This window comes from Jaculus jaculus, chromosome 8 (genome assembly GCF_020740685.1).
Source record: "Jaculus jaculus isolate mJacJac1 chromosome 8, mJacJac1.mat.Y.cur, whole genome shotgun sequence".
NCBI classification, from domain to species: domain Eukaryota; kingdom Metazoa; phylum Chordata; class Mammalia; order Rodentia; family Dipodidae; genus Jaculus; species Jaculus jaculus.
The window spans coordinates 55,698,581-55,723,178 of NC_059109.1; the positions used below are offsets into that span (position 1 = coordinate 55,698,581).

Sequence of the window (24,598 nt, forward strand, 5' to 3'; positions counted from 1 at the left end):
TATAGTGTGAGTGGAAAGAGATTGGGGCTCTGTGAAGCATAAGGGGATACGTACTTTCTCAGCAGACCCTTAGAATCACCCACTTATCCTCATACTTTGGAACATGTATCAGTAGGAGTTGATATAAAGAGCTGTTCTCTACCCTCACTGACATCTTTTTCTTTCTTTCTTTTTAAGTTGTTTTGAGGTAGGGTCTCACTCTAGCCCAGGCTAACCTGGAATTCACTATGTAATCTCAGGTTGGCCTCAAACTCACAACAATTCTCCTACCTCTGTCTCTCAAAGTGCTGCGATTAAAGGCGTTTTCCATCATACCAGGTTCTGGCATCTTCATATTAGAAAATCTCGAAACACTGGGAGACTAGAATATCCCTCTCTCTAAAAAATCCTACATATTTTTTCCCAAAATCTAGCCATTCCAACATACTCAGGATTTATAAGGGGTTTCACTGTAGGGGGAAAAAAACCATTTTTCATCAATGGGGATAACAACTGTAAAAGGTGGTCTCTGGGGTCCCCTTCTGGGGACATATCTGAGTGGCTACACAGGGAGGTATTTCCAAGTCATTAAACCTTGGATCTCAGGGTCCGTAATTTCTTGCCTCTTTGGTGTTCTTTATCTAGGGGTCTGGTCCTGGTTATTCATGCTCAGAAGTCCAACAGACTCGCCTTTTTTCATGCGAGAAAGTGAGAGCAAAAGCAAGACAGAGAGAGAAAGAATTGGTTCATCAGGGCCTCCAGCCACTGCAATCGAACTCCAGATGCATGCACCATCTTGTGCGCATGTGCAACCTTGCAAGCTTGCGTCACTGTATGTTAGGCTTATGTGGGACCTGGAGAATCGAACATGTATCCTTGGGCTTTACAGGCAAGCACCTTAACTGCTAAGCCATCTCTCTAGCCCTCATTCTCAGCTTTTGACCCCATAAAATGCAGGTCCCCTTCCCTGGTGAGCCCCACTTGTCTTTCTCCAAAGCAAATGTATCTTTCTACCCTAGTCCCCCAATATTCACACATTTTAAACCAATTTCAGATTTTTTTGTTTTGGTTTGGTTTTTCAAGGTAGGACTTCACTCCAGCCCAGGCTGACCTGGAATTCACTATGTAGTCTCAGGGTAGCCTTGAACTCACAGCGATCCTCCTACTTCTGCCTCCCAAGTGGTGGGATTAAAGGCATGTGCCACCATGCCCAGCTGTCCTTTTTCAGATTTTTATCTGTTTTTGTGTCTTTATTATTATTATTATTTTGAGACAGGGTCTCGCTGTGTAGCTCAGGTGGTCCTAGAACTTGCTGTGTATCCTGGGCTGCCCTCAAACTCCTGACTCCCCTGCCTCTGCCTCCTGAGGGTTGAGATTATAGTCACGTGCCAACATACCCAGCTCATTTTCAGAAATTACACTGGTTCCTATATCTGTTCTTCATTTCACCCACACTGTGTTCTCCTGACTCCCTCGGTCCTGGTAGTCAAGAGTCTGACAAGTAATAATGTTGGCTGAAGTGTAAAAGTGGAAGCCAGAGCCATATATAACTCAGCAATGTATGGCGTCTGAAAAAGCCTTAGCAGTACTACACCATCTGCAATGAACTTGATTTATTGTTAAGACTTGGAGGCGCTCTGTTACAGCAGCTGGGAACTATAGCAGGGAAGTGTGGGGAGGAGCAGAGCACAGCAGCAGGGAGAGGGGCTAGGAAAAACACAGGGTGGGCTCCTTTTAGTTTCCTAGTCACTTGACAAAGAAGGCAAGCCCCAGTGACTATCAGCGCCTGAGTTTCCCAGTCCCCCAGTCATCTGGCACAGATGCTCACTGGCTGGCTTGGGGTGAGGTCCTCTCCTAGAGTGGAACTTTCAGCCTATCTTCACTTTACTTTGTGGGAGGTAAGCTATAGCTCAGCTTTATCTCTATTTCCTTCCTCCCTCATTTTCCCCAAGTCCTCTGGCTGGCCTCCACCTCCCGATCTTCTGTCCAAGAGTTTGAGTTTGGAGAAACAGCCAGCGTTCCAATTTCAGCTGCAGGATGGCAGAGGGGTATAGGGTAGTCACACATGGCTGAAGTGTCAAATGTTGGGATGTCAGGCAGTGGCTTATTTTTAACCCATTACACACCAGGCCACAGCAGATGACCACATGCAGAGAAGCCAAGCAGGGGATGAGAAGGGATCAGGGTAATTGGAATGGGATGGGTGAGGACTCCAAAGGGTCGGGGAGCTTGGGAGAATTCTGGGATTGGGGTTGGGGCTCTCCTTGCCCTTTTGTGCTGCCAGGTTGGCCTGGTCTGGGCACAGTTGTAGGTTATGAATGGTATAAGGCAAGGGCTGGGAGACAAGCTCCTTTCTCCTTTCCCCAGACTAAACAGCTTCTAGTCTTGAAATGACACAGATAGTGAGGAAAGCATCAGGATAGTGTAATAGCTATCCCACAGGCCTTTGCTAGAACCCAGAGCCTGGTGGCTAACAGATGGAAGATGGAGGAAAGGGTGCAGCTCTGGGCACCTCTGACAGTGTTCTCCCCCAGGCCATGTCAATTATTGGAAAGCTTTTCTGGAGTGCTAAATAAATAAAGAGAATTGATCTTCTCCATGGGAGGGGGGTTGCTCTGAGACCTCCCCTCACTCATCCAATACCAGTCAATACTTGGCGGTGGTAGGAGAAGGTGTCACTCCAGGGGTTTCAGGCATCAGATGACTTCCTATCTTGTGTCCTCTTCCTATCCTGTCCCTGTTACCTTTGGTTTTGAGACGCCCCCCCCCTTCCAGGAACAGATGAGGGAGAAAGATAATACCTCCCACTTAGTCCAGCCCAAGTCCTCACAACACAGCACTATCCCCTCCAGCCCCATTTCCCTCAACCCCAAAAGACTCAGCAGTAGCCATTCACTAAAGGAGCTGCAGGAGCGGATCCTTGGGGAAGGGGGTGATTCTTTCAGAACTCAATCTTGCAGGCTGGGAAGGACTCATCCTGCATGACCACAGTGCTGCTGCTGGCCAAGACCAGGACGTTGAGTTGCTGCTGCTGCTCATGAGTCTGCTGGTACCATTCACGAGTCACCTCTGTGTCATGAGTGGGGATCAGAGTCACCTGGGGGAGGGGGGAGACAAGACAAGCCTGAGGTGAGAACGTGAAGGAGTGACAAGTGGGGGGTGAGGGACACCTGATGGCCTCAGAAGCAACCCTGCCGCCTACAGAAAAGGCCATGTCCTTCTATGACTAGGGGCTGTGTTCCACTATTGCCTTAGAGCAAAATAAGATGCCTTCGCATCTCTTGCTACTACTCACCTGAAGATTCTCCCCCCACTGAGCCTTTCCCTCCAGCAGGGCATCCAGCACAGCCCGGCTTGGCTCGCCATTGGCAGGGTCATTCCCACTGACCACGTAGTAGGACGCGCGCACTCGGCGGAAGAAGTCAAGGTCAGCGGTCTTACCACTGCAGTGATTTGGGATATAGGCGAGGTCCACATACACAGGAGGGCCAGAACCGCCCTTAGAACCCAAGGCCACTGTGGAGAGAAGCCAGATGCATTACAGAGAAAAAAAAACATTTGCTAACCTTCCCCACATTCTCATCCTGCTGGGGCCTTTGGCCGGCCCACACCCAGTCCCAACTGTATCTCCCATTTTTCCTGTACTTACCAGGTCCTGCCTTGAGTCCGTTGACCAAGCCTCTGGACATGGGACTGTGTCCATCCTTTTCCTCTGCAGAGGTGACCTGGCTTGGAGTGCTGCGTGGTCTGGGTGGGGCCCGAGATGCTCTATCTACAGGCCCTTTACCAGGGGTGGGTGACCGTTTTCCCCGAAGATCCAGGCGCCGTGCAGGAGAAGCTGGCTTGGCCCGGCCTGGGGGCTTGCGCCCTGCTCGCCCCTGTACCTTCTCTTTTTCCCGCAGTCTCTCTACCCGCCCGGACTCGGAGCTGAGCCCCTCAGGGTCAGCCATGCACACGTCTGGGCGGGGAGGGGATGGGTGAGGGTCTGGCTGTGGGGTAGGGGGTGGGTCATGGCCAGGTCTGGGATGGTGAGTTCCGCTGACCCCCCCAGCTTTGTCCACAGGCAAGAAGTCCCCATCTTCATCTGAGTCTAGGACTGCCTCAGCTGTGATGGATGGACACTCTTCAGTTTCTGGTGGGACATCAGAATCTGACTGTGAGGAGCCAGAGTCACTGGCTGATGTGGGGGGTGTCTCATCAGCCACAGGACCCCCCGGGGCCCCTGGCCTCCCTGCCCGGCGCCGCCCCCCTCCTCTTCCTACCAGCTGAGCTTCTTCAGTTGAAAGGTCACTGTCATCCGTGGCTGGGGGTAGAGGTGGGTTCAGGAAGGATGGAGAGAGCTCTCCACGGTAAGGCTGGGGCTCCACAGCACATTGCTGAGGTCCGGCCTCAACTTCAGGAGTAACACTGCGGGGTGGGACCCCGGAGCTCCCTCCAGGACACAATGGCTGCTCAGATGTGAGAAGTGTGTCAGGTGGGGAGCTCCTTTCAGCTCCCTGAGGCCAGGCCCCTCGTTCCCAAGCAGGACAGGCTGAGGCTGCTTCTTTCTCTCTCTTGGCTGTGGCAGGGCCTGGAGGATCCCGGCTGGTTTCAGTTGGGCCATTGGCTGCACAATCCCCAGAGGGGTCCTGGAAGGGGCTGAGCATCTTGGCAGCTTCTCCTGAACACTCCAGGCCACAGGGCAGGGGCCCATCATCCTTGTCTCCAGGAAGGCTTGGAGCTGGAACTGAGGCTAAGTCTGGTGAAGCTGGGGGTTCTGGGCTCTGAGGTGTGAGGTCCCACAGGCTGGGAGCAGCTGGTGCCACTCCTGGGCCCAACTCGCCAGACCCTTGTTTTGTAGGCTCCACACTTGGAGGGAAGCATTCAGCCACACTTGAAATCACAGGTGTGGTGGCCTCAGAGGAGGACCCTTCAGACACGGCTGGCGAGGCAGGTCTGGGCAGATTGGAGAGGAGAGGGGCTCCGGAAGAGCTAGGTGATGGGAGCTGGGGCAGTGAGGAGTCCAGGCTAGGGGCCTTGGTCACTTCCAGGTACTCATCATGCCGGGTTCTGGTAGGGGGTCCAGGAGCCAGAGCCAGAGCTCGGTCCCCAGAGAAGGCAAGGGAGCCACAGGGTGCTGAGCGGGGTTCGGCAGGAGAGGGCAGCTGAGGGGGTGCGGGCTGCAAGGAGGAGAAGCCAAAGGCTGAGGCAGGGAAGTCCAAGCTAGGTCGAGTAGAACACAAGTGTGAGTCTGAGGGAGGCCTGGTATGCACCTCAGCTTCAGGCCACAAGGAGGGGGCTTCCACAGGAAAGGGGTGAGGCGGACTTGGGGACTGGGGCTCTTTCTCTGGCTGTTCCCGAGCTCCCTTTTCCAGCTCTGAGTCACTGGTGCTGTCTTCCCAGTGACCCCGGCTTGATTCTTTGGGGGACGGGGTCCTCCTATCTGGGCTGCAGCTCAGGATGTTACCATTAACAGGGGGGCTTGGGTCTTTGCTCAGGAGGATAGGAGCACGAGGGGGTACTGCAGGTGGGATGAGACTGGACTCTACATCTGACCCTGGATCTTGCCTGGTGGGTACAGTTGGCCCTGCCAGGGCTGCATAGCTAAAGGTCGGGGTGTCAGATCGGAGGCCTCTGGGTGAGACGGGAGAGGAAAGTTCCTTCTCTGCAGATGTGTTGCGGCCAGCAGCTTCCTCCTTAGTTGAAAGGTGTGGGGACCAATCCCCAGCTGCTCCCAGTGGAGGCTCCCTAGTGGGGCACGCAGGGCCCAGCTCAGTGAGCATCATCTGTTCATAGATGTCTGTGTACTGAAAACTCTTCTCATCAGGATAGGGTGTGGGCTCTCTCTGCTCTGGTTCTGTCTGCGGGATTTCCTTGGGGGCATGACTTTCACTGGCCTCTAGGACCTTTGAACTGTAGGGGCTGCTGACAAGGGCTCCAGCCCCACCCTCTTCTTCCTTTTCCCCTTCAGCTTTTCTGTAGTCCTTCCCCAGGGGAGAGTACGGTCCACCTTCCAGCTCAGCTGCCCCCTCCTGAACTGCAGCCACCACACTGTCGTACTCACCTATGCCCCAGGAGAAGGGCACAGGAATGTGTGGCTCCGGGGCAGGTGTGGGAGGATCGGGAGCTGGGGAGAGAGGTGCGGGGGGGAGGGGCCTATCCTTAGGTACCCACGGTGGGATTTCAGCTAGCCATGACGGGGTGGTAGGTTCATTCCTCATGGGTGGCATGGGTTTAGTGTCTGGGATAGGACTTTCTTGTCCTGACACTGAAGGAACTGTCTCTCCAGCCATCTCAGGTGGGGAGGATGGAGGAGAGATGATCTCAAAGGGAGAGCGAGTCACCTTATCTTCTTCCTCTGGTGGCAGCCCAACTGGTGACTCTGCAAGCCAGCGCTGCACTTCTAGCCCCTTCTGTGATGAGGGTGCCTGGAAACCCTTGAAGTCTGAAGTCCAGGGGCTCTGGGGAGTGTGCTGCAGTTGGGACACGTCTTGCTCATCTGGCCCCTCATCAAGAAAAGTACTTTCCCGTTCCTCAGCATACCGTGGGCGGGCCCCCTGACCATCCATCTCATGAGGGAACCATACTTTCCTCTCACAGCTTAGCTCCCTCCAGTACGCATCCTGTTCCAAGGTCACATCTTCTCTGCCTCTCCAATACCGGACTTCCTGCTCCAGAGAAGTGCCCTCCCAGGCTGGGACAGGCTCTTTGTGCTCTCTGACTGGCTCCTCTCTGGTTGGAGTTGTTTCTTGCCATCCCTGGGCCACATCCTGCTCCTTCCAGCACTTCTCATCCTGCTCTCTGGCCCTGCCTTCCTGCATTAGGCTCTCTTCCAGTTTTGGAGCACTGGTCTTCTCCAGAACAGCCTCTTCCTTCTGTCCCACGGCCTTGACCTTTTCTGGAGACTTTTTGTCTAGGATTGTCTCCTTTGGCTTCATTGTTTTATCATCCTGCAAAGAGCTCTTCTGCCCTTGAGTTTTATCCTTCTCTTCCAGGTTCTCGTCTGTCTGTTCAACAGCCTTGTTGTCTTGCTCCAAGGCTTCCTCCTTTTCTAAAGCCCAGTATTTTTGTTCTAAGGCCTGATATTTCTTTATTAAGGTGTCATCTTGGAGCTTGCTTTTTTGTTCGAGAGTTGTGTCCTTCTGTTCCAGAATCTCACCTTTTGGTTCCGGGATCCTGTTCTTGGAAGCCTTGTCTTTCTCTTCAGAGTCTTGCACTTGTTCTAAGGTTTTATTTTTCTCTTCCAGGGCCTTTTCTTTCTGTTCCAAGACCTTGTGTTTTTGTTCTTTGTCTTTTGGCTCAAGAGCCTGCTCCTGCTTCAGGGTTATGTCTTTTTGTTCTAAGGCCTTGTCTTCTTCTAGGATCTTGCCATCTTGTCCTGGGACCTTGTCTTTTTGATCGACATCTTTGTCTTTGTCCTTTTGTTCCACAGCTGCAGCCTTTCGGTCTGTGTCTTTGCCTTTTTCTTCTAAAGTCTTGCCCTGCTGTCCCATAGCCTTGTTCTTCTCCTCCAGAGCCGCATCCTTCTGAGGCATGGCTGCACCCTCCTGCTGTACAACAGCATCTTGCTCCTGCAGAGTTTTGTCCTGCTGCAGAATTTCACCTTTTGGCTTAAGTTCCTTGTCTTTTTGGTCTGGAATTCTGTCTTGCAACCCCGGAACTTTACTTTCCCATTCTATGGCAATGTCCTCCATGGCAGGGCTTGGCAAGGATTCAGGACTCTTGGTGAGGGAGCTATCAGATGCCCGAATGTATTCGCCAGGCCCTGTGACCTCCCCAGGTGAGTGTTTTCTGTCTTCCAACGGTGTAGAGTGAGAGGAGGAGCTGGCAGGTAATTTTCCAGTAGGGCTCTCATCTGTGACATCTGTCTGTGTTGAGTATGTCCCACCACCTATGGGAGGTGACACTGTGGCTGCATATTGCTCTGAAATAGACACGGGAGCTGGGTGGTGAAAGGTGAGCTCAGCCTGCATCAAAGGCTGCTTTTCTTCCTTTCCAAGGCTTAGTTCCCCAAACTGGAGGGTACCAAGGCTTTCTGGAGAGAGCTGCTTTGAAGAGATATCCAGAGAAGTCTCCTTGCTGGGACTCTCTTCTGAGAGAGAAAGTGACTGGGTGTCTTCTGGAGACACCTCTGGCCAAAGGTCTTTGTGTAGGTGCTGTTCTTTCAGGCCACAGGGAGACCTGGGAGTGGCTTCTTGTTTAGCAGTGTCTACAGAGACTACACTGAGAACAGACAAGGACTCTGCATCTTCAGGGGAGAGGCTCTGATCAGGAAGTTGGAGCCCCTCATCTTTCTGAGGTTCACAAGGTTCTTGGAGCGATGTCCTCAATTCTTTAGGAAAGGCTTCTGCTCCAAGAATTGCCACTGAGGGCTCAATTCTTGTCTCCATAGTCTCAAAGACTATTGCTTTGTCTTGTTCTGGCAAGAGTTGAATGGTACATCCAGTTTGCCCCCCAACAACGCTGACTGGTACATCCTGGGCCTTGGGTCTCCTGGGAGGAGGTACTTTCCCCTCCTCTTCAGGCCTTGGTTGGATTACCTGCTTTTCACTATCTGACACATGCTCAGTGTCTCCCCAGGAACCTTCTTGAAAGTCTTGAGGCTCTGACTTTTCTTCCACTGGGGACTGATGAAAGGGTGTGTGGGTTGTGCTGGGCGGGCCGGATGGTGGAGGAGAAGCCATCTTCACTGTGCTGTCGTCTGGGCTGAGGCACCGTTCCTCCACTTCTCCAGGGGCTAGTTCCCCTGGATGTAGTACGTGTCCAGAGGCAGCAAACATGGGGGCTCCATACTGACTATGAAGTTTCTCAGACATTACTACATGTGTCCTTTCCTCATCTTTCACGACTCTCTCCCCAACCAAGCCTCTCACTCCAGCCTCTCCTTTCTTCTCGGATTCCCCAGTCCCAGAGAAGTCCTCACAGGGTGGGGATTTGAAGCCCTTGTCTTCTTCTAGTGAAGAGGTGGGTGATATGGTACCAGCTGATGGCACATAGTCCAAACCCTGAGTGGCTTCAGTGCGGGAAGAGGGGATACTTGTGACAGTGTCGAGCAGTAAGGAGCTCTTGCCTGTCTCCTCTGTCTGGGGAGCTGTGAGTGAGGCAGCAGACTGGTCCTCAGCCACTGATGTGGCAAAGGAAGAAAGCTTGTCACACTCAGTGATTGAAGTGGCTGAGGACACGTGTTCCTCTTCAGCCAAAGGGGCAGCCACCATGTTGGGAGGGTAGGTGAGTTCAGCCTCAGGTGCTCCGTACGTTTTGCTTGAGGTGGCAGGAATAGAACTGTCTGGCTGACTGGCTTCAAAGGTGCCAGGGCCTTCAGGCCCGGAGAGGTCATAGGTACTTGGAGGGAATCTGGGGGGAGCAGGCCGTTCCTCTGGCTCATCATGGATCTCCTCATCTGAGATGGTCTGCTCAGTCTCTGAGTAGCCAGGAATCGTCTCATCTTGAATGTAAGAGACATGCTCAGCGGCTCCTGCAGGTGTGGCCAGACTGCTAAGGAATGATGAGGTCTCCTTCTCAGGGGCCTTACCCTGAAATCCCAGTTCTCGGCCTCCAAGAACTTCCCTGCCCTTTGGGATTACCTTCAAGGCTTCTTGCATATGTTTTTGATAAAAACTCTCAGCCTTTGTCTCCTCTTCTTCCTCTTCATCTGAAGGACGTTCCTCCTCCATTTCTTCTAACTCGGCTTTTTCAATCACATCCTCCTTTGCCTCAGGTTCACTTTCCTCTCTGGCTTCAGCTTGGTCTGGGAGCATCTCTGTTTCCTGCAGTTTCTTTTCCTCACAGATCTCTTTCTCTTCCTCTTTCTCAGTCCTAGAGTCTGGACCTCTGTCCTTGTTGCCTTTCTCCTCAGGAATGTCTAGGACAATTTCTTTCTCCTGTATCACATGCGCTTCTTGTTCTAGCCCCCAGGCAGAGGGTTGTGCTCCCGGGATAGCTGGGCTTGGGTGTCCCTCCTCTGCAGTGTCTACAGGGAGTGGTTTGTCTCCTACTCCTGTGTCCCTTTGTTCAGCCAGAAAACGTCTCTCCTCATGCTTCAACTCCTCAAAGTCCTGTGTGAGGTCCTCTGGTGAGGAAAAGGCCAGCTCTCTGTGTCCACTGACAGTTGGGAGTTGTGCAGCCCCTTTATGGGCTGGGGGGGTCCGGGGCTCAGAAGATGGCTCCTTCTCTCCACGCGAAGCTCTGTTCTTGTCCATCTTCATTCTTCCAGGGGCCTTGGCTTTGTAGAGTGTTTTACGGACCTCAGGAGTAAAGGGCTTCAGGTCTGGTTTAGAAATTTTTTTGACCTCAGGTTTGGTGTCCTTTCTTTTCTCCTCCTTCTTAGCATCCTTCTTCTCCTCTTTCCTTCCTTCATCTTTCTTGAACTCCCTTCTCTCCTTCTTGATCTCTTTTTTCTCCTTGTCTTTTTTCTCTTCCAGCTTTGATATCTTTTCTTTCAGGTGCTTCTTCCCCACTTTGTCTTTGATCAGCTTTCGCTTCTCTGCCTTCAGTGCCTCACTTGACTCTGTTCTCACTCTCTCAGGCTTGGCAGGCTTCTCCAGGGCCTTTTCAGATGGCTCTTTTGCCTTCTTTTCTGTCTTTGTTAACTCCTTGGCCAGTTCGGAACGGGCCTCCTTGGCTCCCTCTTCTGCCACTTCCTCCCGTTTGGCCAGTTTGCTGGCTACTGTCTTGGCAGTAGCTTTGAGGCTTTCCTTGCTGTCAGCCCGCTGTTTGATTTTGCTGGGTTTCAGGTTGGCAGGCACAGCCCCAGCAGCCAGGTCCTTCTGTGTGGCCACAGGGTAGCGCAGGAAATCCAGGTGCCGAAGCTTTTCCAGGCCCTCCAAGATCTTGTTCTGGGGAGCATTTCCTGGAAAAAGCACACGCACAATCTTCTCAGTAGGGTTAGCTGGTAGCCAGACCACCAGAGCAGTGATAGAGGTCAGGTAGGGCACAGAAATCTCAGCCTCCTTCCCATTGGCCAGTACAATGCCTGTCTTGGCTTTACTATTGCCTGCCCACTTCTGCATGAGGAACTGCATCTCCTTGCTGTCTTTGACAGGGTTGAGGACATACATGTCCAGCCGGCCCACACCCATTTTGTGGAATAAGGTCAGTGGCTCAATGGTGTTGCTGACCACTCGGTACAGAGGCTCAGCCTGGATGCCTAGGCGGTTTAGGTGCTGAAGAGTGAGGCATGCCTCCTCAATGCTGCGCTTGGCCTTCCGGGAGGCATCAGGCAGCCGGAGCTTATCTGGTACATTGAAGAATACAACTCCAAGCTCAGGGGAGATGAGATTCTTCACCCAGTCGCTGTAACTGCTGGAGCCCTGGGACTGCTCCTCCTCTAGCTCTGCCACTTTGCGCTGCAGGAGTCCATTGATGCCTGGTAGATTGTCTGCCCCAATGTGCGTGAGCAGGACTGAGTCGATGCGGTCCAGGTGCCGCACCAGCTTCCAGAAGCAGGACTTGCGATCAGAACCACCATCCACCAGGATGTTGAAACCATTGACAGCAAAGAGAGCAGAGTCCCCACGGCCACCCGGGAAGATATAGCAGCAAGGCTTGGAAAGCTTGAGGAAGCCCCCCGAGGTCGGGGGTTCAAGCAGGTCAAAGGGGGATGGCACATCCACAGTCTCAGAGACGTACTCGGAGAACTCAGCCACACCATCCATGGTGGGTAGTATGGGCTCAGGGTTTAGCCGGAGGTGCAGGGTCTCTTGGGAACTGCACAGTCCCAGATGGCTCCAATCACCCTCCCCTAAGCAGGACACAGTGAGGAAGGCCTGGATCCCAGGGTCTCTATTGCTGAGCAATTGGGCAATCTAGAGGAACGGGAGATAGAAGCTGATCAGGTCACTGGGGTTGTCTTAGTCTGATCCTAATCTTTACCTCTCTGTAAGGTGAACTCTTACCTCTTGTCAGGACTTGTGGTGGTCAAGGAATATGAAAATTTCTCTTTCTTGGATTCCTCTACACAGTTCAAGTCCTGATCCTTATCCCCCTTCTTCCCAGACACCCAGGCATAGAACTCACCTCTGGATTGTGAAGGACCTGGGCAAATTTTTGGTAGGAATAGGTACCACTCTGTAGGATTAGGTCTCCCTCAGGTTCTAAACTTTGTCCACTCAAGATCAGCAGTTTGTGAGCTGATGGGCTGCTAAGGAGATGATGAACCTGAAACAGGAGGAGGGGGAGTGGTCACAGGGATGAGGAGCCCAGGAAGAGTAATTCCCCTACCTCAGAAATACAAGGACACACTCCTCACTGGAATGTCCAGAGTGGGCCTGGAGATTATAGGTCAGCTTAGATTGTAGGTAGAGGAAGTTCTGGTCTTAAAGTGGTGGCACTGGCCTACAGCACTTGGAGCAGACCTCTTGGCAAGGCACCAGCCTTTGGCCTTACCTCAGAGCTGATGCTGTCTGCATTGGGGTTGACCAGGATGGTGGTTTCTAGGATCTCACTCTGGTGGCAGAGGGTCCTCTGGCCTGAGAGAGAGATGGAGGAATTTGTACTGAAGACAGTAGGTACTTAGTTAAAATGGAAGAACGCTGTGTGAGTGAACAATCAGCAAGTGGAGCTTTGGAGAAGGAGAAGCCTGGTCACCGAGTCGCCTCCAAGAAACTGCTGAGTCAGGGCTAAGGACTGCTCCTCCAGCCCCTCCCTTTCAGGGTTTTCACCTCCTCTCTCCCACGCTGTCCCACTTCTCCTTCCCTACGGAGGCTCCACACTCTGCTGCCCATGCCCCTACCCCTTTTCCTGGAACTTCTGCCTCAGACTGCCCTGTTGACAAGAAGCTTTTGTCCCTCTGGAGCACTAAGCTCCTGGTGCTGCCTGGGGATGGAGGGAGTGGCTCAGCTGGAGAGAGGACTCTTGGGATGAGAACCTTATGGAGCTTTCTCCCCACTAGCCTGTCTTTTCCCTGGGCCTTCATGCCAGTAGACTGTCTAGAACTAAGGAAACAGGAGGTTCTGCACAGTCACTATATAATCCTCATCTTCCTTTTCAACCCTCCCCCCAGCCAAGGCCAGAATTTCTGTTTCAGAAGATTCAGAAAGACTTGTGTTATCTCAGCTACTGGAGTTTTATGATTAAAAAAAAAAAAAAAAAAAGGATTAGTTTCTGGCTCTGTTTTCTGGCTTGTCAGTGGCCAAGCCTGCAGTCACACATACAGGCAGTCATCCTGTTCCCACCCGCAACATTTCACAGCTCCCTCTCTCACTTCACCTTTGTATTCTTGAGTTCTGGCTCACTGCCTTACAACCCACGAGTGAATAATTTCCCCTCTTGTCCTTGCCCTTCTCCTACGGACCATCTTTAGTAGAGATGGGGAGTGAAAGGTTGGTTCATAAACAAGACGTATATAAACAAGGAAGGAGGGATCCAGGATATTCCTCCAGCCATGGAGGAAAAGACAATAATTCCATATCGTCTCCCAAGTACCCTTTTCCATACTCACACAAAACACCAAACAGGCTGGGCATGGTGGCAGAGGTAGGAGGATCACTGTGATTTCAAGGCGACCCTGAGACTACATAGTACATAGTGAATTCCAGGGTCAGCCTGGCCTAGACCAAAACCCTACCTCAAAAAACACCAGGGAAAAAAAAAAAAGACACTGAACAGTGCAGCAAAGAATGCAGTGAGTGAGAGAAAGGTGCTGAAGAAGGATGTGACCTTCCAGGCTTCTGCCTGTCCTCCCCCATTTCCTTCCCAGTTGCAGCCACAATGGTGCTAACCTTCAAGGCTGACAGTCTAACACATAGAGGATACTGATGGAGGGAAGCTCACAATCTGTTCCCTGAATCCTCTTCTCTGACCTAAGTCCTTTTTCTTTCTGGGGCTAGAACAAGGGGATCCTGGGGGTGGAGCCTTTGTTAAGAGAAAGAACCATGAAGTAACATTGCTAAAGAGGGGGTGGAAAGAATGTAAGACCAAGAGGATGGGGAGAAGTGCTGTGGAACTCTTTTATCAGACATGACCTAGCCATTACATGAATGACCGCATAGTGACTATTGTTACCTGCATAAGACCTGCACAATATTGGGCCTATCAACATTCCATCATGGATGATGGAGGAGGGCATGAGATCCCATCCCTCCCTGAGGAGTTGCTGGGGGAGTGGGAGACATTTTCTTCAGTGATGTAGCCACTAGAAAGTTACACATGCTCTGGTAAATAATCGCCCACCCATGCTCAGGAAGGCAACCCTCATTAAACTCAGGGGCTCACATCCACAAGAAAAAAAAAAGACATCAAAGTAGAATAAGGACTACTTGGGAAGAAAGGGGGGCTCAGTGGATAGGGAAGGGGAGGAAGAAAAGAGCAGGTAATGGAAGGGCATTATGATCAAAATACATACATGTATGAAAATTGTCAATCAAAACAGATGACTTTTAAAAGACTTTTTAAAAGAGTTATGGTGCCCGGGTTGGGCTGAGCTGTAAGTGCCACTGTGAGGGAAATGAAGTACAGAATGGTGTCAGAGGACCAAATCCCATTCAGGGTGCATTGGATCCTAGAGGAAGGCGTTCAAGAGTTCTCTTCTAGGAACTTGTGAACTGGGGGGATACTTGAGGTCACTTCGGAGGATGAGAAAAGTAGGCGGGGGGGGGGGGGGGGGGGCGGACGGGCTTTGAATGGCTAGGGATATCAATATCCAGCGAGCTGCTGGCCTTTGGTTCAGATTTAGAAAGGCAAGAGATTTTAAACTAGGTGAGGCAAAGATTTGCTTTCTGACTGCCATCCCCGCTGCCCCTGCAGTTTGACGGTCCCCAGTTTATAATCCCAAGACTTCTTTGGTCCCAGTTCCTGTTCTGACATTAGGCCATAACCCTGTCCCTAGGGCAAGTACAAGGTTTAGATCCTGAGCCGCTCTGCGCTGCTCCCCAGCTCTTCCCATGAAGGAAACTGACTTGTTTTTCCTCCTCCTTTGCGGAGGACCGTGTTGTGAGGCAAGGGCACTTCCCTGGGCCAGTGCCGGGTGGGCAGCCTGGGCAGCCGCGCAGGCTGAGCCGGCGGGAGGGCAGGTGTCTCCGCAGTGAAGCAGGAGGGGGGGGGGGCTCTTGGGCAGCTGCAGTTTGCCGCAGTGTGTGAGTGTGTGTGAGTGTGCGCGCTGAGCTCAGCCTCCAGCTCCGCCCCCACCCCCCACCCCAGCATGACAAGTCATTTTCTTGGCTGCCTCTGCATGGGGGGTGGGGATGGGGGTACCCAGAAAGGGAGAAGACATTGGTTTCTCTGCTAAAGAGCCCCCATCTTGAGAAGAAACACTGAGAGGAGGTGGGGGTGGGGCTGAGACAGGGAACCCGTGGGGTTGACAGGACGGGGAATGCCCGGCAGCTAGTGCTCTCCATCTTCCTAGTGGCCTCGAGGGGACCACAAAGGGGTGCTTAAAGCCTCGGGCCCAAGCTGGCCACAGAGAACGGAGTGGGGGAGCCCATGACACATAGCTTAGTATGGGAGAAAGCACATGCCACGTCTTAGGGACCCTTTCCTCCCATATTTTCCATAGTGTTCCCCACCTTCCCTTACTTGGCAAAAACTTGCAGCCCCACTCACCCACTCACCCCCAGCAGAGGAGCAGCCGGGGCAACCCAGCAGCTGAAACCCCCAGACCCTCCCGTTAGGTATTCTCACAACCCCCTTCCTCTCAGAGCCTTCTCTCACCAAAGACAGCCCCCAAACTCCTCCCAAACCCGGGGCTGCCAGGCACAGCCAGTGGCACCACCCTCTGCTGTTGCCTCTCAGCTGAAGTCTCCCACCCTGGTCCAGAGAAGAGGCGAACTGTCACTGTCCCAGTTGGTCTCACTGGTTCTGGGTCCAGGCTGACACCCCAACCAGTAATATCCACCTTCTCTCTCCATCCGCTCCCCCAGTCTACCCACCCTGCTGAGCTAGATCCAGATGCACCTTCCAGTTACCCACACCTCCCAACTCTCCCTCCATCAAGCCAAGCCCCTTGGTTCAGCTCTTACCCTGGGGTGTGGGAGGGAGGCCTCATGGAGGCGGCTGCTAGCTCCGGCCTGAGCCGGCAGCTTCAGGGTAGAGTCTGCGGCACTTGGGGTGGGAGTTTGGGAGGGGGGCAGTTGATGGGGAGGGCGGCGCCAGGGCGGGGAAGAGGGGCTGGTCCATGACGAGGCGCTGGAGACTTAACTGTTTCTTGGCCTCTCCAAAGCCGATGCTCTGGTGCTTCAGCGTGGCTCCTGGGACAAGGGGCTGTCTTGAAGCTCCAAGAGGCGAGGCAATCTGTGTTTCCCAGTACCTTCTCCCCCAACCCTGCTTAGTTAAGAAATGCTCTCTTAGCATCAACCCAAAAGACCATGCTAGGGCACAGAGTGGGCTATAGCAGGCATGGGCCACATGGGCTCTCCATCCTCTCTTAGAAACCATCTGCTGTCTCTCCTCTCAGATGGACCTAGAGAGTGATCTTCAGTTCCTGAAATAGCAGGAGACAAAGAGGCTGGGGACCCGCTTAAGTGAGGGGAAGGGGCGGGGGATGGGAGATGTGCTGTGCTCTGTTTGGCACTGCAGCTGTAGAAAGCCGGGAGGGCAGAAATGAGTCTCATTTTTGATTGGAGGGTAGTTTGAAATCCTGGAGTGGACACGTTGGGGCAGGGGGTGGGGCACAGGGACCCTGGTCATTGCAGGCCAGTCTGTGCTAAGCACAGCAGAGCAACCACACAGGAACTGACCCTTGGGATTCTTGAGTCATTGGGTGTGAGGAGGCAGTCTCTGGAGGGCAAGGGAAGCTTCTGCCTTTCAGTGAAGGAGTTAATAAGGACCAAGCATGATCACTGGGACCTTAGGCTCAGGCAAGGTTTTCTTACTATAGGCCAACAATTAAATGTAATATGAAAAAGTCTTTGGATTAAAAAAGATCTTATAGGGCTGGAGAGATGGCTTAGCGGTTAAGCGCTTGCCTGTGAAGCCTAAGGACCCCGGTTCGAGGCTCGGTTCCCCAGGTCCCACGTTAGCCAGATGCATAAGGGGGCGCACGCGTCTGGAGTTCGTTTGCAGAGGCTGGAAGCCCTGGCGCGCCCATTCTCTCTCTCTCTCCCTCTATCTGTCTTTCTCTCTGTGTCTGTCACTCTCAAATAAGTAAATAAAAAAAAATTTAAAAAAAAAAGATCTTATAATGAATTTGTAGGGTGTTCATTTCTGTTTATGTTTCTTGGCTGTGTCTGTCTGTCTGTCTTGCACTTATCTCCATCCTTCTAGTGTTGGCCCTCTGTCCCTTAGTTTCAACCTTGGTTTTGGGTTCCAGAGAAGGACCTGGAGAGGAGAGCTGTAGCCCTCACGGCCACAAGGGGATGCTAACACTCTCACATCCTGCCCTCTTCCCATTAACCCTCCCCAGTCCTGGTCAGATCCTCCACCCACCCATAACCCCATCACCAGCCGCACCCTTGCTCCTGGCTGCCAAGAACTGCTTCTGAAGGTCAGAGAAGCCAAAATAGTCTCTGCTCTCAGCATCCCCCCCCCCCACACCCTCAGCTGCAGCCAAAGGAGAGGAGAAGCTGAGTCACCGGTACTTTTGGGGAAGAGAGGGAAAGAAACCCAAGCACGGATCCAGGGATGCAAATCGTCAATAGGCAGAGCCCATTTGAATAGAAGAGGCCATCTGTAGACACAGCACAAACCAGGCTGAGCCCTGAGTAACCCACAAAGGAAAGACCTCCCTTCAGCAACCCCACTTTGAGCCCCCTATCTCAATACTCTCTGCTTTCTAGGGCTCTCTAGCATGTTTGAAGAGGAGGCATCGATACACATTTGGTTTGAGAATAAAACAGCATTTCCAGATGGGCATGGTGGTGCATAACTTTAATCCCAGCACTGGGAAGGCAGAGATAGGAGGATCACAAAGGAAGGAGTTCAAGGCCTGGGAATACAGAGTGAGTTCCAGGTCAGCCTACGCTAGTGTGAGACCCTACCTCATGAGAAAAAAAAAAAAAAATAGCACTTCCCAGCTGCATGCTGAGCCCACCCTTGTTCTTAACCATCATTCCCCTCATATCACACCTTGGACGTGGTTCCAACTCAGTCCAGTTTTCCTTCAGCTTCCACTCTGAATAGCCACTCATGACAGCCAACCCTTAACCCACCATGTACCCATCTCTACTGCAGTGAGATGGTGAGACACCAAAGAAGAGAGATCAGTGGTCACATATTTGACACCTGACTCTGTCAGTCAGCCCCTGAACCACTCTCAGAGTTTGCTTCCTGCTCCAGCGAGTGAGTATATTAGTGCCGTCCTCTACTAATGCTGTGGGGATTGACTGGCAGAAAACTTGAAAAACATCTCTTCATTCCTAGACTCCTAATCCTGCAATGTACACATGCAACTCAGTTTCTTTCTTTGTGGACGATTTCTGAAAGGTTACTAGGGTAAGCAGGGAAGTCCTAAATCAGAATCCTAGATAGGTCTAGCCCTGGGGCACTCCTATGTTTTCAAGCAAACCCAGAAGTGACCATGTCAGATCTCACATGGATGGGAAGGTCAGAAATAATGCCTCAAAGGGTCCCTCAGCCTGTCTTTCTTCCTTTCTTATGCCTTTCTTCCTTCCTTTTTTTTACTTTTCTTTCTTTCCTTCTCTTCCTTCCTTCCCTCCCTCCTTCCCTTCTTTCTTTCTTTCTTTCCTTCCTTCTTTCCTTCCTTCTTTCCTCCTTCCCTCCCTCCCTCCCTCCCTCCCTCCCTCCCTCCCTCCCTCCCTCCCTCCCTCCCTCCTTTCTTTCTTTCTTTCTTTCTTTCTTTCTTTCTTTCTTTCTTTCTTTCTTTCTTTCTAACTTCAAGGTAGGGTCTCACTCTAGCCCAGGCTGATCTGGAATTCACTCTGTAGCTCCAGGCTGGCCTTAAACTCACAGCAATCTCCTACCTCTGCTAGGATTAAAAGTGTGTGTGCTACGACTGGGCTCTTCATTTCTTTTCTTTTGACAGGATCTCATGGAGCCTAGGCTGGCCTCAAACTCTGCTATGTAGTCAAGGGTGACTTTGAACTTTTGATCCTCCTGCCTGTGGCTCCCAAGAACTCTGATTACAGACATGTATCACCATGCCAGGCTAGCCTGTGTTTCTAGAGTCCTAGAATATCAGTCCTCTCTTCTCATTTTTTTTTTTTTTAAGCAAGTTCTCACTCTACCCCAGGCTGACTTGGAACTCACCCTGTAGCTTCTAACTCAGTGATCCTGTTACCTCTGCCTCCTGAGTGCTGGGACAAAATGAGTACCCCACTACACCTAACTAGACCTCTCTTTTCTTTTCTTTACTTTTCTTTCTTTCTTCCTGCCTGCCTGCCTGCCTGTCTTTTTTTCCGAGGTAGAGTCTCACTCTAGCTCAGGCTGACCTGGAATTGACTCTGTAGTCTCAGGGTGGCCTTGAATTCTTAGTGATCCTCCTGCCTCTGCCTCCCGAGTGCGGAGATTAAAGGTGTGCACCACCATGCCTGGCTCTTTTCTTTTTCTTTTCATAGTAAGGTCTCACTCTAGCTCAGGCTGACCTGGAATTCACTATGCATTCTCAGACTGGTTTCAAACTCACAGTGATCCTCCTACCTCTGCCTCCTGAGTGCTGGGATTCAAGGCGTGCACCACTATGCCAGATAAAGACCTCTCTTTTCTAGAAGCACATTAGCAGAAGAGTCATAGTTTTATTGAAACCCATTCGTGGGCTGGAGAGATGGCTTAGTGGTTTAAGGCATATGCCTGCAAAGCCAAAGGATCCTGGTTCAATTCCCCAAGACCCATGTAAGCCAGATGCACAAGGGGGCACATGCATCTGGAGTTCCTTTGCAGTGGCTGGAGGCCCTGGCATTCCCATTATCTCTTTCTTTCTCTCTCAAACAAATAAATAAAAAATTACTTTTTAAAAAAATAATCTTAAAAAAAAAGAAACCCTTTAGTGATGCAGTGGTGTGTGGTGTTACCTTCACCCTTACTGCTAAGATGGATGCTCTACCAGTGCATCACACCTCCAGGCTTGAAGCTCAGTTTTGACTGCTGTTAGGTATGTGTTAGAGTGCTCAGAGGCTCCAGGGGATTGTTTTTGCAGGAGTTATTAAAAGAAGATCTCCATGCCAGTGCTTGGAAACTACCTGGTGCAAAAACTGCCTTTGAACGCTTTTACCAGAGTTGACCACTAGAAGATGCTGGGCCACTGTCTGAGGGTCCACCCTTTTCTGTGAGTGGGAGGGTGAGTGTAGAAGGAGAGGGGCCTAGGAATAATGCTCTCTTCCTGTCTTTGTAGGAAGACATTTTTTTTCTCCTCTTTCATTATTTTGGCCTAGCACTTGAGGCTAGGTAATAGGACTGGCAGTCCATTCTGTGTGGTAGGCAGAAAGGGTGGTCACAAAGCACTAGTGTATCTCCTTGAACCATCCCAGCTGCTTGGCTGCCTCTGTGCTTCACTCTCAGGAGGCTGAAGGGAGAGGCAGCATCTGCAGCTGCTCTAGGACGACTGTTGTTTGCAGAGACAGCTGAAAGAGGAGCCAGCAGGGGTGGGGCTGTAGCTGTCTCAAGCTCTGTGGGTTCCCCCCACCCAGGAAATTCTCTATTGTTCTCCAGGGACATAGATAGGTCACCATGAAAATGTCTAAACCTAAAAAAAAAAAAAAAAATCTATAACAAAAAGTAAGTTCTGTTCTGGCTTGCAGCCCCTTGCGGACACTACAGTAAAGCTGACTGAAAAGTTCTAGTAGGTATTTCTGTATTGGTGCTTGTTTCTAAGAGGTGCTGGAGAACACATCTCTCTGTAAGCCTCTTCCAAAGCAGCCCCTTTGTCTTAAGCTGAAGAATGACTATGTGCTTTGGTTTGAGTTCTGCTCATTTCTTACATTATGCTAGAAAACAGCCCACTTTGAAGTCTCTGTGGCCAAAATGACAAAGTTAGAAAATGTAGTGTAAATTACTAACATCAGTCAGATAACCCTCAAACTTCAGTTCAGTAAATTTTTTTTTAATTTTTAAATTTTTATTAACATTTTCCATGATTATAAAAAAAAATCCCATGGTAATTCCCTCCCTCCCCCCTGACACTTTCCCCTTTGACATTCCATTCTCCATCATATTACCTCCCCATCTCAATCACAGTTCAGTAAATTTTCTCCTGGCCATTTTTTTTTCCTCCCTGAGGTAGGGTCTCACTCTAGCCCAAGCTGACCTGGAATTTACTATGTGGTCTCAGGGTGGCCTCAAACTCATGGCTATCCTCCTACCTCTTCCTCCTGAGTGCTGGGATTAAAGGCACGCGGCACCACGCCCGGCTTCTGGCCATCTTCTTATTTAGTCTTGCACTAAAGCTTCTAGGAGTGGTAAGTGGTAGAAGTGCTAGCTTTCAGTATAATGAAGGATGTCATGACATGAGTAATTCTGAACAGAAGGCAATCTTTATAGGAAGCCAGTGACATCAGGAAGATGCCAGTTTCCCTCAGTTGTAAAGGTGCTACACATATTCTTAGGATAATGGAGCTTTAGTCATATTAACCTTGTTTTCTCCAACTTTCCAGTAGCAGTCTAGAGCAATCAATCAATCATTGATCAGAAAATAACCAAAGAGGGACTGGAGAGATGGCTTAGTGGTTAAGTGCTTGCCTGTGGAGCCTAAGGACCCGGGTTGGAGGCTCAATTTCTCAGGACCCACGTTAGCCAGATGCACAAGGTGATGCATTCATCTGGAGTTTGTTTGCAGTGGCTGGAGGCCCTGGCATGCCCATTCTCTCTCTCTCTTTCTCTCTCTCTCCCTCCCTCCCTCTTTCTCTCTCTGTCACTCTCAAATAAATTAAAAAAGAAAAGCAAAAAATAACCAAAGATCTTATTGGCTCCAAGTAAAGTGGTGACTAACATATTGGATAGTTGAGAATGCCTTGTACATAAATGCTGTTATTTGGTGGTAATGGCTATTGAACTATATGGGATTCATATTCCAGAAAGCTGCATGGAAACCAGGTGTGGTGATGCAGACCTATAATTCCAGCACTCAGGAGATAATGGCAAAAGGATCACAACTTTCAGGCCATCCTGACCTACATGCTGAGTTCGAGGCCAGCCTGGACTGACTATACAATGAGACCCTGTCTAACATGACCAGATGTTTGACACTTCTATCAAAGGACGTAAGATTTTGTGTACTCTCCCCATTGGCACCTGTGATAGAATGATAACTCCTATACTCTCACTAATTTCTAAGCCATTTCTTCCAACCAGCAGAATGGAAGAATGCATTCTATGAGCTTTGACCTCAAAGTCAAACCTCAGAGTGTAACTAGTTCTTACAGCAGTGAACCCAGGAAACTCTTTCCAGCATGGATCTGACGGTGCACATCAGCCTTTGGTACCAGAATATTGCTTTACTCTGGAGATCTGTTGACTAAGTCAAGAGGAAACAGAAACCTTGTGTCTTGGAGGGTAAACTGTTCAGAATAAGTGTCTGGGAAGGTGAATGGAGCATTCTGAGATCTCTGTAAGGGGAAGCAGGGAGTCTAGGATACACAGACAGGGGAACATGATGGAAAAGGATGGATTTTTGCATGGAAGTGATTGGTCTCTCAAGAGAGCTATCTCACTTTCTTTTTGTTGCTTTTGTTTTCCAAGGTAGAGGCTCACTGTAGCCCAGACTGATCTGGAATTTACTATGTTGTCTCAGAGTGGCCTCAAACTCATGGTGATCCTCCTACCTCTTCCTCCTAAGTGCTGGGATTAAATTAACCACACCCAGCCCAAAAGATCTCACTTGCTTAGTGCATGCCAACTGCTGTCAGTAAACAATGATTCTAAAAAAAAAAAAACAAAAAAAACTGTGATCTCCAGGCTCCGTCTGCCATCATGTGTCTGCAAAGAAGCATATTGGGAATGTGGGATAGCTATGTAGCTCTGCAAGTATGCCACCAGGAGTCCTTCCCCTTGTCCCCAACATGAACCTCCCCGCAAGGCCAGTTCTGCCTGAGAGACTGGATCTCTGCTCTTCTGTGACCAGCCCTCACCCCCAAAGAACTGAGACAAACGATACAACTCCTAACCTTTGACCTCTGAGGAGAAGTGTGCTAAATGCCGGGTAATGAAGAGTCTCAACTGTTGGTTCAAGTCAAAGGATGATAAGTCAATGTTCCAGGAGAGAATCCCTGTGGGGGGAAAAAGAAAGAGGGTTCTAGATTTCTAATCAGGTAGAGGCGGTAGGACTGCAGAGGGCACTCTGTCAAGCTCACAGAAGTAGGAAGGAGAGGGAGATGACAGCTGACATGATCAACTTCACTAATGTCTCTAAGGAGAGCTATTGTCACATATGTCTTCTAACCTGCTTTTCTTCCCCTTGTTGTGGCCAGAGGAAGAAGGGGAGAGTTCCGACTAAATGTGGACATTCATGAGTTTGTAGGTAGCAGTTTTGTATTTGCAAGGCTGTCTAGTTGTGGTCGAAGTAGCATCTAGCAGTCTATTCCCAGACATTGTGGGTTTCCCTCCTGGTTCTAGGGGCTCCTATGCCCCCTTCCCTTGCCTCCACCCTTACGAAGCTTGCTTCCGCCCCGCAGGTGGCTCTGCAGCGCTGCACCACTGGCACAGAGGGCAGTGAGCTGAGGAGGTGGTAGCCACAAGGTCTCTCTCTCAACGTGGCCACCAGAATTCAGATTTGAGATTTGTACCCTGCATTCCGAAAGCACCGCGGGCTCAGGGTCCCTAAAGAAGAAACTGTAAGGTAGGGAAATGGTACGCTGAAGACTTTCAGGACATCAGGTCGAAACAGTGTAGGCTACAGGGGGGAGACCTGAAGGGACCCCAGGGACTGCACAGTTTCCCCTGCCTGGGGACATTGCGGAACACCACGGGGTATGCGGGAAGGATGGCAGGAAAGATATAACACATGGCGTGGAAGAAGCCGGTGAGAGGAGCGCAGGTCTCAGCAAGTGCACACAGGGATAGAGGATGCAGGCGTGCGCACTGCGAAGTGAATGCAGATGGTAAAGAAGCCGGGGATGGAGTACTGCAGACAGCCCGGGACAGCAGCTCACCTTGTTCAAGGTGGGCCCGCACGGCCCTCAGCTGACTCTCGGTACCGATATCGCCGATCACAATGAGCAAAGAGTATTTCCTCAGGTCCCAGCATGCCGCCGCCACCACAGCACCGGCCTCGCACCGCGGCTCCACCGGGTTCTGAGGCAGCTGTACGCCAGGGCTCAGGAGCCCCAGCCCCGGAGTGGTCTCCATGGCAACCCTTCCCGGCCGCGCGGGCTCGGCCTCGGTCTCCATGGAAACCCAAGCGCAGCCCTAGGCAGGCCGCGTCCGCTGCCGGGAGAGCGCGCGCGGTTCTTAAAGGCCGGCAGCAGACGTCGCTCATTGGCTGCCGCCTGTCAGGGGGCGGAGCGAAAGCGCCGCAGGGGCCGGGCTGAGGCTGAGTGGCTGTGGCTCTGCGGTCTTGCCCCGGCCTGGGGTGGTGGCTGTAGTCATCCACCTGCAGTTTTCCAGAAGGAATTTCCCCTTCCCGGTTAGAGCTGGAGTAGGACCTCTGAGGGACCAAGCTGGAGGGCCGAGTCGATTGCCTCGGCGCGAACAGAAGCCACTAGTAGCATGTGTCCCTGATGAGTACTGTCTGGCAATGCCGCAGCCTCGCCAGATCCTAGGGGAGCCATCTTGTCCCTCCCTGTCTTGGAGTTTGATTGTTGTCTCCATCAGTGTGTGTGTG

The 24,598-nt window shown here is 51.3% G+C and overlaps 1 protein-coding gene across 1 annotated transcript; it reads right to left on the reverse strand.

Moving 5' to 3' along the window:
* Positions 1–1,577: 1,577 nt before the first annotated feature.
* Positions 1,578–24,165, reverse strand: Map1a (microtubule associated protein 1A). Its single transcript, XM_004660880.2, has 7 exons — positions 23,928–24,165; positions 22,944–23,045; positions 12,343–12,425; positions 11,974–12,114; positions 3,629–11,762; positions 3,275–3,495; positions 1,578–3,076 (listed from the first exon to the last, which is right to left on the reverse strand). Exons 1-7 carry the CDS (start codon positions 24,163–24,165, stop codon positions 2,921–2,923), a joined length of 9,075 nt encoding a protein of 3,024 aa, XP_004660937.2. The 3' UTR covers positions 1,578–2,920.
* Between the last annotated feature and the right edge of the window lie 433 nt (positions 24,166–24,598).